Source organism: Pithys albifrons, chromosome 23, assembly GCF_047495875.1.
Source record: "Pithys albifrons albifrons isolate INPA30051 chromosome 23, PitAlb_v1, whole genome shotgun sequence".
Taxonomy (NCBI): domain Eukaryota; kingdom Metazoa; phylum Chordata; class Aves; order Passeriformes; family Thamnophilidae; genus Pithys; species Pithys albifrons.
Window position 1 is genome coordinate 119779 of NC_092480.1, and position 18504 is coordinate 138282.

The following is an 18504-nucleotide window of genomic DNA, read 5'->3' on the forward strand; positions in this document are numbered from 1 at the left end:
TTCTATAGTAGGTTATGGCAGAAGATACTGACTAAAAGAAATTAATTACCCTAAGCAACTAAGTCTTGATAAATTCTCTTGCACCTTTCACAATTAAGAAGTTGTGAGAGAGACATATTTAATTGCTAGAAAAATCCTTACAAGCCCAAAGCAAACTGTAATTCTTGCTTGGCTACACTATTCAACTTGCAAGACTCTAGGAGTTCAAATCCTGATGGAAGTGTATCGATTTTGCCCTATATTGAATGCTAAAAAAAAAATCCCTCAGCAACCCCCCTGCACACCTCCTGTGATGCAAGTCCTATGGTTCCAATTAAAATCACCTGTTAACTTAAAAAGGTCTCTTTTTAGAAAGGGTTTAAAAGATTTTCATGTGATTGATTCAATGTAAAATGCCCTTTACAATTACCACTCTAAACTACTTGTTTCCCACTGAGTAAGACCCAATTTGAGATGTTTATCAAGGCTTTGCACTCTTTCCACTCTTCATACTGAGTTCTTAAATTCCTTATTGACAACTTGCATCTGTCAGCAATGGATATTTTTAAGTTTGTTGCATAAAAGCTTTTAAAAGCTTTTAATGGCTTGATTTTGTCTCTGTAGTCTCAAGGAATAAATCAGCTCTGAATGGACTCATAAGTGTGGTTAGTCCTGGGTTCCCCCTATTTCAGAGCAGTAAAATGACTTGATTTAACAAATTCCTTCTTTCCTTGCTTCCACTATTTCCACAAAGACAGTGGGTTTAGTGCAAAGATCACACCCCTTATTTCTCTTTAATTTTCATCTCTTACCATGAGCTTCACAACTGATGAATGATGTGACACTGCTTGGATTCTGCTGAAGTCTGTGGGGCTTATTTAGAACTTTGGGGTTGTCCTGTGCAGGGCCAAGAGTTGGACTTCAATGTTCCTTTTGGCTCCCTTCCAACTCAGGATATTCTATATTTTGTCCTCAAAAGACTGATGACCCCACCAATTTAATTGACTCTAGTTTGCTTTATTAGAAGACAATTTATTTGATCACATTTGCTCTCTCACTGCATATTTAATTTCAATTTTTCATCTGGTTTTGGTTTGCAGTGCACAAAGTACTTCCCTGTCTCCTCATTGTATTTCAGCTCCCAGAATCTATCAGGGGAGAGTTGATCCATCCAGAAAGACACAAACTTTTTGTGCCCATGAATGGATGGTTTTCCAGGGTCACCACACCCTGCCCCATGTTCTGAGAGACCCAGACCCCAAAGCACATCCCTTCATATAAAGCCACAGGGAGGAAAAGCAAGTGATGGAGGGAAGAAAGAAAAGGGTCTTAATAAAGGGTCTGGATATCAAAGGCCACCTTGCTTGGGTGTTTGGAGGAGCCAAGGGAGCCTGGTGGTTTAGTCTGGGAGGTTTCCTCTTGGGAAAGGCAGACTGCCCTTCCCTTTCTTTCTCTCCTCTCTTCTCCTGGGAAAGCTCTTTGACTCAACAGGGTTAAAGTCTGGCAGTGCCTTGAGGAATGAAGTCATTCATGTAACCACATCTCTCTTGGCATGTGAAATATGAACATTTTAGCAGCAACCCCCCCCTATTTTGCAGTTTTACACCACAGGACCCTTTGAGCCCTCAGGTTTCCTGCAGAGGAAGGCACCAGGGAAGGGTTTTTCTGCAGAGGGATCTCAAGGGAGCTCTGGCAACTGGGTTTTTCCTGGGAAAGCCAACAGCTCCTCTGGATTTTTGAGGCATAAAAGGGAAAGAGATTTTTTTTCTCCCTTGCAGTCAGCACAGATAGAATTTAGCAAATACCAGTCTGGGAGAGGCTTTTCCCCTGTAAACCCATTTGTGTGTCCATTAAAGCAGGTGCTCTGGAGTGAACAAAAGGACTTCCATTGCAACATGTACATCTTCCTCCAGCATGTGAGAGTAAGATACAACCACAACTCCCCCCTTAAAAAAGGGCTGGCATCTCATGCAGTTTGCTCTGGCTGGATTTCAGCCTTGCTCCCAGTTTTTTGAGGAAAAAAAGGCCAAGTTTGTGCTGCTCAGCAGCAGTGCTGCAATTTCTCTTTATTAAAATACACTGAGAGTCACCTAAATGTACTTAAACCCAGCCCAGCTCTCTGACCTAGGCTGGCTGCTAATAAATTGCCTCCTAAATTACCCCAATTAAAGGTTCACAGAGTTTGTTTCCACACCTTCAATTCAAATTCTACCCAGACCAGGGGATGCAGGATGGCACTTTAAAGCCCCCAACAGTACTTAAAAATCACAACAGGTTAAAGTAGCCAGCACAAAGGTGATAAATATGGGCATAATTATGGGTTATTGTAGCAGCTTAATTAGCATAGCTGCAATTAGCCTTTTTTCCCCAGTTTTCATTTAGCAGCTAACAAAAATCAAATGGAAAATATTTTAATTTAAAAGACATTCTCAGCATAAGGAGACTTAATTATTCACTGATAACTATGAAGAAGAGAAATCTGCTCTTTTGTGCCAGAAGTGATAAAAAATGAGGCTGTCAGACCAAAAATAATACCCAGCTGGTTTAACCCTGGAATTTATGTTCCAGCTGATGCAGCATTGTGGGAGTCCTCACCTTGACTTTAGTCAGGTTTAACTTGAGAACTGGTCTCTTTTCTCCTTTTTGGCTGACAACATGCTGAGCACTGTCAAGCAGATCCCAGAGCATCCAAAATTTCCTGCCTGCTGGTACCTCCAGCTGCTCAGTGGCCAGAGGCTGTTTCAGGTTTAAACACCAGGTTCTGACTGGGTTTAAACACCAGGGTTTGGAGCTGAACTTCCCTCTCCCAACATCCTTACAAAGGGAAAAAGGAAAGAGTTGGTGGGTGTAAGAGGCAGGTTCTAGATGTGGGTTTGTCTGTAAAGGGGTGTGGAGAGGAGCAGCTTTCAATGCAGGTGCCCAGGGTCTAATTAAGTCCTTCTTTGAAATATTTGTGCTGTCAGAGCCTCCTTGAAGCCATCTTGGTGCAAGTGGGAGCTGATGTGCCAAAGGCAGCCTGGGAAGACCTTCTGCTGTCTCACATGGGATCTCCAGCTTCTGGCAAAGTTAAAACTGCAGAAATGCTCAGTTTCCTTAAGATTAAACAAAATAACAAAGTCCCTGAACCCTGCTGGTATGGTGAGAACAGGACACAACCCAATGTCACCATCTCCGGGTCTTGGGGTGTTGTTTGTTTTAAAGAAGGCCCTGCTGCTAAACATCCCTGTGGATTAGTTTGCTCATTTGCTGGACTTGAAAACAATTTTTTGTTCACAAGCTAAACAGATGAGACTCCAAGATTCCTCTCTTTCTTGTTCATTTAGGGGTGAAAAATTGCCAGCAAGAATTCAATTAGCATCATATCTGCTCAGGCTGGGCTGTGCCGAGGCCCTTCCTGCACCCACACTTGGTCCTCACAATGGCAGCATCTGCTTTATTAAGAGTTGCCTAATTGATTCTGACATGCCCAGTTATTATATGTTAACAATGTCCTCTGGGGTGAATAGTTAGAGGAAAAGGGATGAGGTAATCAAAATGATGGGTTTTCTTCTGTTTCTTGGACCTCCTTTCAGCATTAAAAGCTGGGGCTGACCTGGTGTGTTGCTTTATTCACAGAAAGGTCCTTAACTTCTCGACCTGACTCACGTGGCAAATGCTGGTGGCTAATTTTCCTCTGGAAGTTTGGGTTTGTTTGTTGATTTATTTACTTATTTCTTAATCAGAAAATGCATAGTCAATACTGCATAGTCAGGAGGGCTTCTAAAGTGTGTGGAATGGGGTCTTCTTATACAAAAACTAAATTTATCTTTATTATTTTTCTGGATGATGATTGAGACAAACTTGTCTAGGCTGACAGCAAAGGGCAGGATCTTCCACTAGCTCACAAGATAGACTTAGAAAACCTGAAAACACCTTTTGAGGCTCATAAACTCTTCTCAAAGAACTCTACACAAACTTCAGAGCCATCGCTGCTTTGCGAGGGGATGAGGTCAGCAGTCAGACGTTGCTTTTCCGTGGGAATTGTAAAATCATCCTGACTTTTCCTTCTGAGAAAATAGGAGGGTGTTGCTTTGTGCTACAGAACAAAACTTGAGATTAGTTTGGTGTTGTTGATGTAGAGAATGTAAAAATTTTGGTGATTATGGGGGCAGGAATCTGAGCGGATTCAACAGTCGGGATGTCAAACTTGCCATTGGGAAGTGCAGGGAAGGGGCCTGAGGGAGCTCTGCCAGTCCCACAAGTGCTGCTTGGGGCAGCTTCATCCCTCTTGTCTCTGTTGGGGTTATAATCTAGCTTGATTTAGGCTCACATTTCAATTTCTGTCTTCATTTATAACCCCTGCAGAGACACCTTGGTGGCGTTTGTGGCTCTGAAATCTCATGTTGTGCTCAGCCAGGTCACGGGTACATCAGCAATTCCTGTTGCCACAGGGAAAGCGGATTAAAACATTAAAAAAGGGTGGATTCAGTTGTGTTCCATGCCCTGCCTGCTTCCAAGAGGGCACACATGAAGCTTTTGTCAAAGAGAGGAAGGAACTCCAAGGCCTCCAGATTAATTTAAATGTCTTTTGCAGGTCTTTTGCTGTGGTTTCAGGCAACACCAATTATTCTGTGGCAACTCTTCTGCAGTTCAGAGCCATGAAAAAGTGTGGAGTTAAATCGTGAGGCCGAGGATGGACAGTACAGAGTACCTGTGGCCTATTTATATATATTTATGTATTAAATATGTGATGGATATGCTTCATATATAAGGAACTGATACGTAATATCTATAAATATGTTCATGCTTCATATGTAAGAAACTGAAGCACAGACTCAAGCTATTATATATAAATATAAAGATACTTCACATATGAGGAACTGAAGCATAGGGATCATATATCTAAATGTTTTATGTATAAGGAACTAAAGCACACAGAGTGTGTGTGTATACATATACATACATATCTATATATATACATATATATATACATATCTATATATATATATATATATCTATATATACACACACACACTTCATGGATAAGGAATTGAAGCACAGACTATAGACACTATATGTAAATATATGTGTATATGCTTCTTGTATAAGGGCCTGACGCCCAGAGACACCGAGGTGTGCAAACAGAAACCCTGTTCCCAGTTAGCCCATCCCTCAGCAGACCCAAACACCTCGGGCAGGGGCACTTCCTCCACAGCCTCAAACTGCAAACAGAGGCCAGAATTCCCAGAGCTGCCTTTTCCCACCCCCCCAGCAGTGCCAGGGGATGGGGCAACACCCACGGAGCTACCACAGGGAGAGTCTGGAATCTGGACGGAGCAACTTACTAGGGAGCATTAATAAAACTTGTTACCCTAATTGAAACAAATACTCCAATAAAATCAAGGTTTCAGGCATTAATGGACGTGTGTGTGGCACAGGAAGCAGCACAAGGAACCAGGTTTCCTGTCCTTTTGGGGTTGGAGAGAAATAACCTCCCAACGATGACAACTAAATTAGAGAAGATGGCTTTCCATAATTTCTCCAAACAATCACTTAATGGGAGCAGTGTAATTCCACGAAATAAGTGAATGGAGTACTGATCCATTTTATGGAACCATCAATAAACTAAAGCTTGCCTGCTTTTAAGATTAAACTGAAAAAAAAGCCAAGAGTGAAGGGAGAAAAAAAGAGTATTTATCTTTACACAGAAAATTTGTGTGCCAGTAAAGTGCAGGCAGTGACAGGAATTTCAATTATTTAATCAAAAAGAAAATGAAAGTGGCTTTAAGTGTTGTGATTTGAGCCAGTGAAATCTAATGTGGGCTCACATTGAATATGAGGAAAATGGGAAGAAAATTAAAGCTGCTCCTACTTAAATCATGTGGTTACAAATGGTAAATTAGTTTCTCGATGTTTTCATTTAAGTGTTTAAGTGGAAGGTTTTATTCTTAATGTAGTGTTGTGACACAGAATAAAAACCTTATCTGTCTCTATGGCTTTTTTTCTTCCCCCCTCTGTGTTGCTGCCTTGGAAGGCAAAAGGGGGGAAAGCTGCAGCAGTATTAGACTGCTTTTGTTAAAACTGGGAGGCAATATGCTTTCACCACAAGCTCATTAAGGTAATAGATGAATAATGTCTATTAAAAATGCACTAGGCTAAATGAATTTAATGTGTGTTGGGAGGGAAATTGCGTTTGCCAGAGGATACAAACTGGAATTTTTTTTTAATTTTTTTATACTTATTTGGAGTCTTGAGGACTGATCTCAATTGGGCAGAAATGCACAGACAAACAGACACACATGCATCTCTTTTTCTATGTTATTTTGCATTATTTTATTATTATTATTATATATTACATGTATATTATAACCACCACTTTCATATAGAAAGATGCACAAGCTTATAAAATTCTAAAATCCCCCATATTTTGAGGACATTTTCTATGATCTGTTATTTCCCATATCATGCCACTGTTTTCTTCCATCCAAGTTCTTTTTACTTGACCTGTTGGACTTGTAGGTTTGATTTTCCATGTGCAACAACAAATGGCAAACTCATTTGCAAAGACTCTTGTAGGCTGCTGAATTCCATGTCTTGATTCTCAAAAAGTCTAAAGAAAACAAAATTTGTGCAGAAAATTATTATTTTCTCTGCATTGGTGAACCTGGTGATTGTATTGCATTGAGAGTTTCTCATATCAGCTTTGAAGAGCAGAAAATGTATTTATGGACTAGGAAGCTTCATAGGTCATTATTAAAAAAAATAGATGGGGAGAAGCTAAATCAAGACCTAAAATTATCAAATTTTTGTGATTTCTAAGTCTAGGCAATTTTCCATCACATTTCTGTTATAAAAAGAAATGCTGAAGGCACTATAGTGATTTTCAGCCCAGGCTGCAATAATGGAGTTACTGCCTTCTATCCAGCCACTGACTCATGAAATATTTGGGGAAAATTTATGTTTTAGGATGTTAATTGTCCAACTAATTCGAATGAAATTGATTGCTGTGTTAAAACCGTGATAAGGGACAAAAGAAGAGTTAAAGATGTACAAGCCTCACTTTTTTTTAGCAGTAAATCATATTAAAATAAAATATCAGAAAGAGCAAGGAGTGTCTGGGCAGAATCAAATACTGCAGAACTAAATAAATTGAGTTTATTTTTAAACATGACAAAATCACACAAATATTATCTTATGATTTGTTACAGGGCACCCACCTGCATCACTGTTTGTTTCAGATGATTTGGAGCATTTTAATGTTTCCTTTTAAAAATTATATTGACAAACATGGGGAAGTGTTTTTAAGATTAGACAACACTCCCACACATCACGTGGCCATTTGAATACCTTATCACTGGAAATGGACAAAGCACCATTTCAGAATGTAATTTCCAGGTTTAAAGCATCATTGGAAGATGCATTTGTGAGATGCTGACTGGATTCTCTCCATTTTTTCCTCCACCAGACCTGTCATCCACTTCTGGAGCGCTTAAAATGAAGTGCACAGAAGCAGAGTGAGCTGAGACAGTCAAGAAGCCACATAATTCAGAAATGTTTCAAGTAAAGTGTGTTACTCAGATCTTTCTAAAGTACAATCCTGCCTTTATTCTGAAGGCCACAGCACAGACAACTCTGACTAATGCAAGTAATGGAACCAATCTCTCCCTCTGATCATCAAAAAGGTTATCTTTTTTTGTAAACTAATTCCAACCAGTTTTGCAATCTGTTTGGAGCAAACATGGAAGAAAAAAGGTTTAATTATCCTTCAGGGAAGAACAAAGCCTTCTGTTTTGCCAAAGTGCTCAGGCAGCACCAGTTTGTGCCAACTGGTCAGGGTCAGGATATTTGTGCACACCAGAGGATACAACAAGTTGTGTATTTAAACCAGGAGGGAGAAAAAGTCCTGAGTGATTGATAAAATCCACCCTCGTAGAATTGGCCTTTTAACTGGAGTCTGAATCATGATCACAAAAGCTTAGTGTGGTTTGTAAATAACACGGATTTTCAAGGGAGCTGCTCAAAATACAAACACAGAGCTGAGAGCCTTGATGGACATGTAGAGGGGAGAGAGAGATGCTCATTCACCCTATTTGGAAACACTTATTTCCTCTGCATATATTGTGATGTATCAACTATAATTTAAAGACTTAGAAAACCATGAGTTTTATTCCAGAGGCTGCCAAGGTTGGATGTTTCCTCTGTGTCTGCTGCAGGATGAAACTCAGGAGGTCAGACTGGATGGCCATAACAGCTCCCTCTGACCTGGGAGTGCATCATTTGTCTGCATTCTGGTTTTAAGGCTTCAAAATGAGCCACTTGAAAGTTGGAAAGTGAAGAGTGGAACTGAAAAGAAAATCAAAGTATCTGCATCATTTAGGTTTGTGTGCTCCAGTGGTTTTTATTGAAGTTGCTTCTCACTTACTCCTGCCTGAGTTCAGACTTGGGGGTTATATATTCAGTGTTTCTGCAAGTGGAAAAGGAATATGAGGTTTTCATGAGGAACCTGGAGCTGGAGAAAGAAGAAAAACACAAAGAAAATTAGGAAAACTATGGGAATAAAATCAAGGTTGAACAGATAAGAAAGGCAAAAGGAGGATTATCCTGCCCCAAAGGTTAAAAGCAAGGACGTACACAGTTCATACATCATGAAACTGGGGAAGCCAGGGAGGTCCTGAGCCATTAATGCAGAAAAGGAAATCAAAATGTTGAGTTGTGCAGATGATTGTTACACAGCTGGAATGAAAGCAGATGAATAAACATTAACGTGCTAAAGGTAACAACAAAGCAGGGACTGGAGAAGCAAGAATGGACATTTTAGAAAGCAAAGGATTAGCTGAGATCCCAAAGTACAGATGGTCTTGGGTGAAATAATCACCCTGGCCTCAAGAGAGTCAGCAGTGCCCATGGATTGGGCACAGGCTGAGGAGGAATTGAGATGGAACAAAATGAAGAGGAGACTAATTGAAAACAGGTCCCAGTGAAACTTCTAAGCCTCCCTCCCAATTTCTGACTAATACCACAAAAGAAAAAAAAGTACAATGAAAGAAAGAAACAAAGAAAAAGGAATAATCTTGCTGTGTTTTGGAACAGTCCAGACGACCCCGCTGAAGTTTAAAACAAATATTTGGTAATTGTAAAGGTCTTAGTTAATAAGGGTCACTATCTTAAGGGAAGTGTTTAGACCAAACCTGTCAACATTAATACTTTCATTCTCCTTTTGTAAGTTCTCTGCCTTCAGAAAATGCTCAGGATTATGAGCTAATGAGGCAAATTTTCAGTACAGAGAAAAAATTCTGGATTTAGGAATGAAAGCCCTGAGCTCATGCACAGATAGTTGGGTTTGGTAGCTGTCTCAGGAAGATACAGTCTTTCCACACTTTAAATTTTCTTCTGCCTATCACTAATGCCATATCTCTTTTTGTTCCCAAGATTCTTGCAGTTATGGGTTGTGGCACGAGCCTCACAAGTGCCCTCCTGTCTCAGTCACTTCCTACTGTGGTCACTTTGCATCAGCAACTCTTCCATCCCCTGTGCTTCTTGCCCAGAACTGCTGCCCTGACATCCCTGGGGTGTTTGTGGGTATGTTCAGTGATTCTGTCAGAGAGACACAGAGTCAGCTCTTAACCTGAGTGTTTATTGTCTGGGAATAAAATCAACAGGCTGAGTTCTTCTCTACTTCTCATCCTGTCTCCATTAAGAACAGAAGGACAGTGCCAGTACACAGGACAACACATTTCTGAGGTGGCAAAAGCTAAAGGGTGGCAGAGTCCTGAGCCTTGGAAAACCTGGGTGGTTCTTTTCCTGGTTAGGAGGTAAACCCCTCTTTAATGCTTCCTTTCCCCTCCCACACTCTCTCAGCCCTGCATAACCTCCCAGACCCTGTGGGGTTTATGCAGCACTTGACCTCAAAGCCCATTCACCAAGCCCTCCTTGAGCTGGTGCCAAGGTACAGCAGAGGGTTTCCAACATTAAACTAGTCATGGAATCCTAGAATATCCCAAGCTGGAAGGGCCCCACAAGGAAATGATGAAATGCCAGGAAAATCTTCCAGTGCAGACCCAACCTGGTACTCGAGGGGTTCTCATCACTGCCCTTTATTTCATGGCAGCTGAGCTGAATTTGTAATCTCCCATCACCCACACAGCAACCCTGCTGCTGGGTTTCCCAGAGCCTGCAGGATGGTAGAAGGCAGGGTTGGGTGCCAGATGCAGGCAGAGGTGGGTGTGATGGAGAAGAGCAGAGGGACTGGAGCAAGGCAGGAGTGTTTTTGCCTCTCAGCAGCAGCACTCAGTGACCCTCTGGGCAGAGGCACCTGCTCCTCCAGGGTGGGAAGTGGTTTTGCCTGAAGCATCATGATGGAACATTCTCCATTAAGCCATGCTTTGTGTTCAAAAGGCCTCTGTCTACCTTTCGTGTGTGGCTACTCAACTTGAGCTCTTCAGACCTCTTTGCTGCAGCCAGGCTCCCATTTTGATCATAGCAAGACTGTCTGTTTCTAATTTAACTCTTCCTGTTGGAGTGGATTTGTCTTGAAAGGCATGAAAGGCCAGGCTCCCAAGATACCTTACCTCTTCAAGAGCCATGGGGAGGTAAGTGCATGTATTTTTAAGCTGCACCAAATTTATCCCAGTGCAACATACTGAAATAAAGCTGCCAACAACAATGTAGCTGCACTGGCCTTTTAACTGATCACTGAGGTTTTAAGTCAAATAAATGTCTGTTTTCCTGGGCAAAAATCTCCCTGTGATACCCTCAAATGATCCTAAGTGTGCAAGTAATGATGACTATTGTTTATCTAAGCAAAGCACAAGCTGTTGCTGCAAGGAAACACCAAGACAGGACCCTGCTCCCTCTCTCCTTTATTTGTCTGTACCCTAAATAAAGAGGGACTCCAAAAAGCAGGCCCTCTCAATGTGGCTGTCAGGCAAGAAGCTCTTGCCTGAGTCCTAAAGCTGTAGCCCAGTCTGGCTGAAGTAACACAACTCTAATCTTTCAGATCTGCTTTAAATAAATATATATATATATATTTGTGGGCTGAGTAAAGCCCCAGTCCATGCAGAGAAGAAATCTCAGCTGATGAAATGGTCAGTCAAGCAGCTTATACACTCCCTCCATTAACAAGTTGGGCTTTAGACCCATTTAATCACTCTTGATTCATTTACTCATTTGCTCCACAGAGAAAGTTGTTAGGTTGTTTTTAAACCCCTGGACAAAATCCTGGGCTGATGCTGAAATGGCCATTTGAGGAAGGGACACGGCAACAGATTTATTACACTCTGTCTATCTATCTATCTATCTATCTATCTATCTATCTATCCATCCATCTATCTATCCATTATCTATCTATCTATCTATCTATCTATCTATCTATCTATCTATCCATTATCTATCTATCTATCTATCTATCTATCTATCTATCTATCTATCTATTATCTATCTATCTATCTATCTATCTATCTATCTATCTATCTATCTATCTAATTTTTTCCTAGAGAAAAATAGGGAGTTTTGTCGACAGCAGAGGGAGAGGAGAGCTTTTGCCCTAGTTCTGAAGGGATTTGCTCCTGCTTCCCTGTGTCACTGTGCATGGATCCATACTCTGCAGGCAAGAAATTGTATGTATATGTATATATATATAAAAATATAATAATATAGTACAATACATAAAATAAATGTAATAACTACAATAAATATGTGTGTGTGTGTGTATGTTGTTTGAATGAGTGGTGCCTGCCTGCACATGGGCACTACACATGTCAAACAACATTGTGTGTGTGGCTCTAACACATAAAGGGAGAGAAATGATCCCGTGGGTTTTCCTGGTTCCCGCCGAGTTTTGGCTCGGTGGAACTGGTGCAGGAGCCACCTCTGTGTCCCACCCACGGTGTCTGTGCCCGGCGGCGGCCGAGAGTGAGCGGCAAACTTGGGCTTCGCACATTCATTAAATCCCGACATTGCCATTTCTATTCTTTTAAAGCTTTTTCCTCATCTATTTACCATTTACCAGCTCATCCATATGGAAGACATGGCTTACACTTCCCTGAGAACTGTACTTTTAGGACTAATTGATTCGGGTAATTAATTTGTTCTACCTGCTGGATCAGATGGAAATGCTGTCCATGTGCCCAAGGATTAGCACTTGCCTTTCTAACATCTTTCTTAATTATCTAATAGCATGGGTTGTGCGAATTCTGGCTCTATTAGAACACTTTTACTATTAACGGTAGTGATTGGAATTGTGATGACAACTCGATTTCAACAAATTAGAGCTTAAAATCAGGAGATGAAGGAGAAGCGCCTTCTTTTAATTTCCCTGAGTTTAACATCAATAATTAGAGTAATTTTCTGAGATGCGAACCAAAATTATCTCGGCTATGATGTGGTGTATCACCCTCATTTTAGCAAATTGACTCCGGGGAAATAAATGTTACAGATTAGAGGGAAAAAAAAAAGATAAACAGAGGAAAGACCCAAAAAAACAGAGGCGGGAAGGGAACAAAAACCCCGATGGGGTGAGAACCTGAGCGGGAAAGAGAACCTGCTTGCGGGGGGACAGGTTTGGAGCGGAGAGCGGGTAAAAGCCGCTCCTTTATTTTCCTCAAGTATTCGCTTTTTAAAAATTACGGGGAGAGGGGAAAAAAATGGAGATAACGCTGTTGTTTGGGAAAACGCCCCAACGGCGCTGAGCGGGCTGGTGCGGTGCGAGGTGCGGTGCGAGGTGCGGGGGAGGCTGCGCGGCACCGCTGCGGCTCCAGAGGGGCTCCTCGCCCCCTCCTCGCCCCTCGGGGTGCTTTGGGTGGCCCTGCAGGCCCGTCCCCCCCCGCGCCTGCCATTGGCTCACAGCGCAGCCCCCTTTCCTCCGCTCCTCAAAGCGCGCCGCGCCCCGCGCATCCCCGACCCACCCGCCTCGCCTCCCCCAGCTCCGCCAGGTTATTTCTGGCTGGGGGATATAAGTTTTTTTTCTGAAATTATTATCGTTATTTATTTATACTCCGGCCCTTTTAAAATTGTTGCTTATTTGTATCATTCTTTTTGTTTATTCTCTTCCCCCCCGAGGGTGCAGCCGTCTGCCCCTCTCTCGCGTGACAGCTCAGCCCGGCTCGCCGCCTTCCGCGCTGCCCGAGGGGGACACAACCGAGATGAACCTCAACTTCACCTCGCCCGTGCACCCCGTGTCGGCGCCCAGGCCCACCTCTTTCTTCATCGAGGACATCCTGCTGCACAAGCCCAAACCACTGCGAGAGGTGCCCTCCGAGCACTTCTCTGGCTCCTTGGCCTCCCGCGTCCCCCTCTTGGACTATGGGTACCCCCTGATGCCAACGCCGACCCTCCTGGCGCCTCACCCGCACCCTGCCCTGCACAAGCCGGAGCATCACCACAACCACCCCTATTTCCTCACCACCTCGGGTAAGTGCGGGAGGAACAGGGGGAGTCTGGGAAGATGAGGTGGGCACTCGGGCAGGACAAGGCGAGACCCTCTGAGGAGGCTGAGCATCTTTCCCTTTCCCTGCCCGACACCCTGGCTGCGTCCTCCGGAGCAGAAGTGGCCAGCTGCCCACCGGAGAGCCCACTCCAGTATCGAGGAGAGAAGCCCATAGCTCTGAGGCTTATCCTTCACCCGGCTGTCCCAAATCTTGAGGGTTTCCCTCTCTTTGTCTTTAATTTTATTTTTTTAAAATCACTTTTATTTTGGGACTGATATCCTGTCTTTTTATTTGCGTTGTCCATTCGGGCTTCGCTTTTCCACTTCCAGCAGCACTGGAGCTCTGCCGCTCCTCTCCCGCATCCTGAGGCTCTTCCCTTTCCCCGGGCCCGTTCCTTGCTCTGGAAGGAGTAAACCTCCAAAGTTTCCCACTGGGCAGCCCGAGATGTGTATCAGCGAGGCCGCGGAGGACCGCATTCCTCCTCCCGGCCTTTTTCCGGGCTCCCTTGTGTTTTTCCATGCCCATTTCGTTGTGTTTTGTTTTTTGCCCGGAGGGTGCAGGTGTCCCCGCCAGCCTCTGCTCCCCTTCGGTGGCAGCGCTGCGGGCACTGCCCGGGCTGCCTGCGCCTTCCCGGGGCGAGCTCGGCAGGGGAGAAGAGTTGGAAAAGCAACAAGAGCCCCCAAATTAAACCACTAAATCGACCTCGAAAACGAAATAAACGAAAAAATAACAAAAAATTAAAAGAGGAAAGGGGAAAGCCCACCCCGAGCCGCCGCGACCTTCCCGGAGGTTCCCCGGCTCCCTGCCCGACCGCAGCCCAGCGCCTCCGCCGTGTGTTCCCCCCAGGAATGCCGGTGCCAGCCCTTTTCCAGCACCACGCTCATGCCGAGCTGCCCGGGAAGCACTGCCGGCGTCGCAAAGCTCGCACCGTGTTCTCCGACTCGCAGCTCTCGGGGCTGGAGAAGAGGTTTGAAATGCAGCGGTACCTCTCGACGCCCGAGCGGGTGGAGTTGGCCACGGCCCTCAGCCTGTCCGAGACTCAGGTACGGAGTGGCGGGGCCGGCAACACCCTACCGGGAAGGGCTCTGACACAGGTGCCCACCACACATCTCGTCCAGCATTCCCACATGCCGTCCAGTATCCCTATATCCTTTCAGCATCCCCTGTATGACTTCCAGCATCCTCACATGCCGTCCAGCATCTCCACATGTTGTCCAGAATCCCCCTATCCCTCCCACTCAGCACCCCCCGTATCCCGTCTGGCACCCCCGCATCCCGTCCGTTCAGAATCCCCTATATCCCATTCAGCATCCCAAAATTCCATCCAGCACGCCCACATCCTGTCCAGCATCCTTCTCCCTTTAATTCTTTTTTCTCTTCTCCCTCTTTCTCCCCCTTTTCCCATCTCCCCAGGTGAAAACCTGGTTCCAGAACCGCCGCATGAAGCACAAAAAGCAGCTGCGGAAAACCCAGGACGGCCCGAAGCAGGCGGGGGGCGAGGAGAGCCGGGAGCCGAGCTCTCCCGAGCCCGAGCTGCCCGAGCCAGCGGGCGCTGAACCCCGCAAGGGCCCTCCCGGCCCTTTCCTGCTCCAGGACCCCGAGGACGAGGTGGACATCCTGGAGGAAGGGGATCTCTGTGCCGTTCCCCACCGGCTCTAGCGCGGCCCGGGGCTCTCCTGCACTGCGGGGCGGCTCTGCCCAAGCCTTGAGAGCCGCGCACAGGGACGGGGGCACGGGTTTTTGATGCCAGGGAAGCCCTCTCCCCTGCCCAGGCAGTACCGCCGGTTCCCCCCGCATCACCCCAAGCCTGAGCTTTGCTTGGAAATCTGGCGGGGGGTGGGGGGAGAGGAGGGGAGTAAACTAAGCCCAGTTTCCTTTAGGTTTCCCCTTCCCTTCGAAGTGTCGGACTTTTCCCCGTTCCCCGAACCTTCCTGGAGTTTAAAATAAATGTATACTCGTGGCAGCATGTTGTCGTTCCTGGGAGCGGCAGGCAGGGCAAGCCCCATCCCCATTCTCTGAATCCCTAAATCCTCGCCGCTCGTTTCCATGCACTGGGCTGGCGCTCTCCGACTCCATCCCTAGTGCCGATCCCGGGCAGAGTTTCCAGGACTTGCACATAATCAAACAGAAAGAATTGTAGAAAAGCCCTACAAAGAAACAGATAAGAGCACAACTGCCGTTTATTTAATTTCGATATGGATAAGGGAAGGGAGAGCACCGCCAAGAACTCGATCCTGCCAGAGATGCTCGGAGCAAACGCGCTTCCAGTGAGAGAAAGGGATTTTCTACAGCTTGGAAAAACACCTGCGCCGGCAGCCTGATTCCTTCCCGGCTTCCAGGTGTGAATCAACTCCCAGATATTCCATTTTCCTCTCAAATATCCTCAGAACGGGTCCCGCATTTGGCTTCTGCTCCCCCTCTCCTCTATCTCCCTGCCCCGCTCCCTGCGCTCGGTGTCGCGGTCACACAGAGCAGCCACCGGCTTTGCCTGCACCTTCCTGCCAGGGAAATGGTTTGAATTTCCAGGTAAATTATGATTTTTATGGTTTACTTTTGTTTCCCCCGATGCGAGCTGCTGGCTGGAAAATGCAGTGGGAGCGGGGAGGAGATGGTGGGACTGGGGATTTACTCCGTAAAAAGCTGGAGCAGGGACTGTGCTGGCTCAGACCTCACCTGTGCAGTCCTCGCTGCACCAGCAACCCGGTGGCATGTCGGTGTCTCCTTAGGATTCTTAATCTATTTTCCTTATATTTTTTATTTAATCGGGTATTTAATTTGGTTTTCTGGCCTTATTAGCATTTCCAGAGGATTTTGGATTATGGGATGCATTGTTTTGTGAGGGGAAAATGAATCCCAGTTTAATATATAGAATATAGATTATTGAAAAATACATATTTGCTTCCTTTTTGTGGGTTTTTCTTTATTTTTTTTCTTACATGTAAAATAGTAAATATCATATCATTCATCGTGGGGAGAAAAAACCCCAGCTACCCAGAAAAAGCTTTTATGTGGTGTTTGTAAATATTTCCAGGACAATCATTTTCACCAACAAAATGCCACCCACCTCCCTAAAAACGGTGATTCAGGAGATAAACCAACTGCTTTCCTCCTGCAGCCTTGGTGTGGTTTGAAGCAGCTCAGGCAGTCAAGTGTGGGGTCCAACAAGTCATTTCACATCTCGGACTTGAAATGCTTCTCCCAGCTCTGTGGCTCTTCCCTTCTCGCCCCACTTGCCCGACCGTGGGCAGGGATGTGATGGAAGCTGTCTCACAATCCTTTCAGTTTGATGCTGTTTTTCCATGTCTGCCCATCAATGATTTTGTTTGTTGTGCCCCATGCTCATTATCAGTGTTCCCTGGGAGCCTATTTCATTGGGAACTATTACAAATTATACAAAAGAGAAGCTCTACCATGATATTCACATGATAATTTTTTTCCTGACCATATTTCCTTTGCTGTTTTCCACAGCCTGCAGAATGGACACAGCTTAGGGCTGGCCTGGCTCTGCTCTGGGGGTCAGTGATGTGCCAGCTCTGTGAGGCAGGGTCAGATTATGACTCCAAAACCACTCAAGTCTCTGCTGTTCCTCCCCTGTCACTACAGGAGCTCCCTTCACATTGTATTTATGCTGATCAATAAAATAAACCCCACGAACACTCATCCATCTTCCTCTCTGTGGTTTTAGGCGCTTTGGATGATATTGAAAGCTACAGTCATATTTAAAACCAAAGCCACCAACTTCTGCCAACCTCAGTGACAAACATAGGCAGAATGTGAACCCCTCACCTTCAGGGATGTCCCCATCCCAGCTGGACACCAGTGGGGTGCACTGAGCCTTGCAGGTCACAGGAGGATTTGGGAATGAACAGCTTATCCTGGAAAGTTTGGTGCAAAAACCCCTGAGACGAGGCAGCTGAGGGGAACAGTCACTGCCTGGGCCATTCCCTCTGTCCCCTGCCAGCTCCTGCCCCAGCGGGAAGCGATGCCTGCCGGGCATCGCTGGGGTGCAGCTGCTACACAGGCAGGGCAAGATTTTGGGAAGAGGTTCTTGTGTGTTTGGGTAGTGGAGATGGGCATGGGAAGAAGGAGGGGCTGAGTAGGCATTTTGTTGTTTATTTCAGAGATGTTTTACTCTTAGAATAAATGAAAGGAGGTTTTATTCCAGGGTCCTGGCTTTATTCCATTGCAACTGCTGACTTTTTCCTGCTCTGCCCAAAAGCTTGAGGAGTAGGGGAGAGATTGCTTAGAGCTGCTACTTTCTCTTTCTCTCTTTTAAAGAATATTTAATGTGTTCATTTTGGAAATGCTGGGGTGGAAATGGCTTGCAGGAAATAATTGCTGGAAATAGGAAATCTTGGTGAATTTCCTATTTTCAAGAAATTCATTGAAGATTGAATTTCATTAAAATTCTTCAGAGAGTTGTGGTGGTTTTTTTTAAATGAAATTGTTTCCTGTTAATTTATTTAACACCTAAGTGGTTAATGGGTGTGTGTGTGTGTGTGTGTTGTTGTTTTCATTTCAGAAAATAAAAAATCAGTGTATAAAATCCCTCCATGAACCTTTGCTATTTTCATTTTAAACACTTTCCACTCCGCTGCCCTAAACAGCATCACCTTAATTAACTGCAAACTCCTGCTTGGATGGTCTTACTCAGCCTAAAAAGTGGTTTATTTCTGTCTTGGATTTATCTTGTTCCTATGGAACAATAAGCTGAGATGAGACAGTTCCAGGTCCATTGCCAGGAGTGCCATGGGGTGGGTCAGCTCCTCATAGGATTAATGCAGCAGTAACAATGTTTGGTGAAGGCAGGTGGGTGTAAAGGATGTGTTTAGGAGAAGAAAGGATGATCTCACAGTGGTCTTTTCTATCTGTGAGGGTACAGACTTTCAAGGAAGAAGTTGGTTTTAATGTAATTATGATCCAGGTTTCTGGCAAGCTGAGCAAATTTTGTCCCTCTGTTCAGCTACTGCTAAGACCACTCCAGTGCTTTCCTAAGCATGGTATTCCAGGAGCTGTGGATGTTGCTGGCCTTGCTGTGGCTGCTGGAATAAACCCTGAGGTGCTCCTTAGGACACACACCCTAGCCCAGCTCTGAGGTGTCACCTGCAGCTGACTTGGGATT

The 18504-nt window shown here is 44.8% G+C and overlaps 1 protein-coding gene across 5 annotated transcripts; it reads left to right on the plus strand.

The window, feature by feature from the left end:
- Nucleotides 1–12442: 12442 nt before the first annotated feature.
- Nucleotides 12443–17931, plus strand: BSX (brain specific homeobox). 5 transcript variants are annotated; one of them, XR_011699606.1, is made up of 5 exons: nucleotides 12443–12532; nucleotides 13015–13365; nucleotides 14229–14425; nucleotides 14796–15721; nucleotides 16414–17931. XR_011699606.1 is itself a non-coding variant. In XM_071576174.1 (4 exons), exons 2-4 carry the CDS (start codon nucleotides 13098–13100, stop codon nucleotides 15039–15041), a joined length of 711 nt encoding a protein of 236 aa, XP_071432275.1. In that variant the 5' UTR covers nucleotides 12443–12532; nucleotides 13015–13097; the 3' UTR covers nucleotides 15042–17931. The 5 variants fall into 5 exon arrangements, 4 of the variants coding, with proteins under 4 accessions (XP_071432275.1, XP_071432277.1, XP_071432278.1 ...); XM_071576174.1 differs by having other exon boundaries at nucleotides 14796–17931; XM_071576176.1 differs by having other exon boundaries at nucleotides 12455–12532; nucleotides 13022–13365; nucleotides 14796–17931.
- The last annotated feature ends 573 nt before the right edge of the window (nucleotides 17932–18504 follow it).

Excerpts from the sequence above, each read along its gene's own strand:
- BSX (XM_071576174.1), top strand. The coding sequence starts at position 13,098 with ATGAACCTCAACTTCACCTCGCCCGTGCACCCCGTGTCGGCGCCCAGG. Across the intron at positions 13,366-14,228 it reads CTATTTCCTCACCACCTCGG|GAATGCCGGTGCCAGCCCTT; the intron begins GTAAGTGCGGGA and ends TGTTCCCCCCAG. Across the intron at positions 14,426-14,795 it reads TCAGCCTGTCCGAGACTCAG|GTGAAAACCTGGTTCCAGAA; the intron begins GTACGGAGTGGC and ends CCATCTCCCCAG.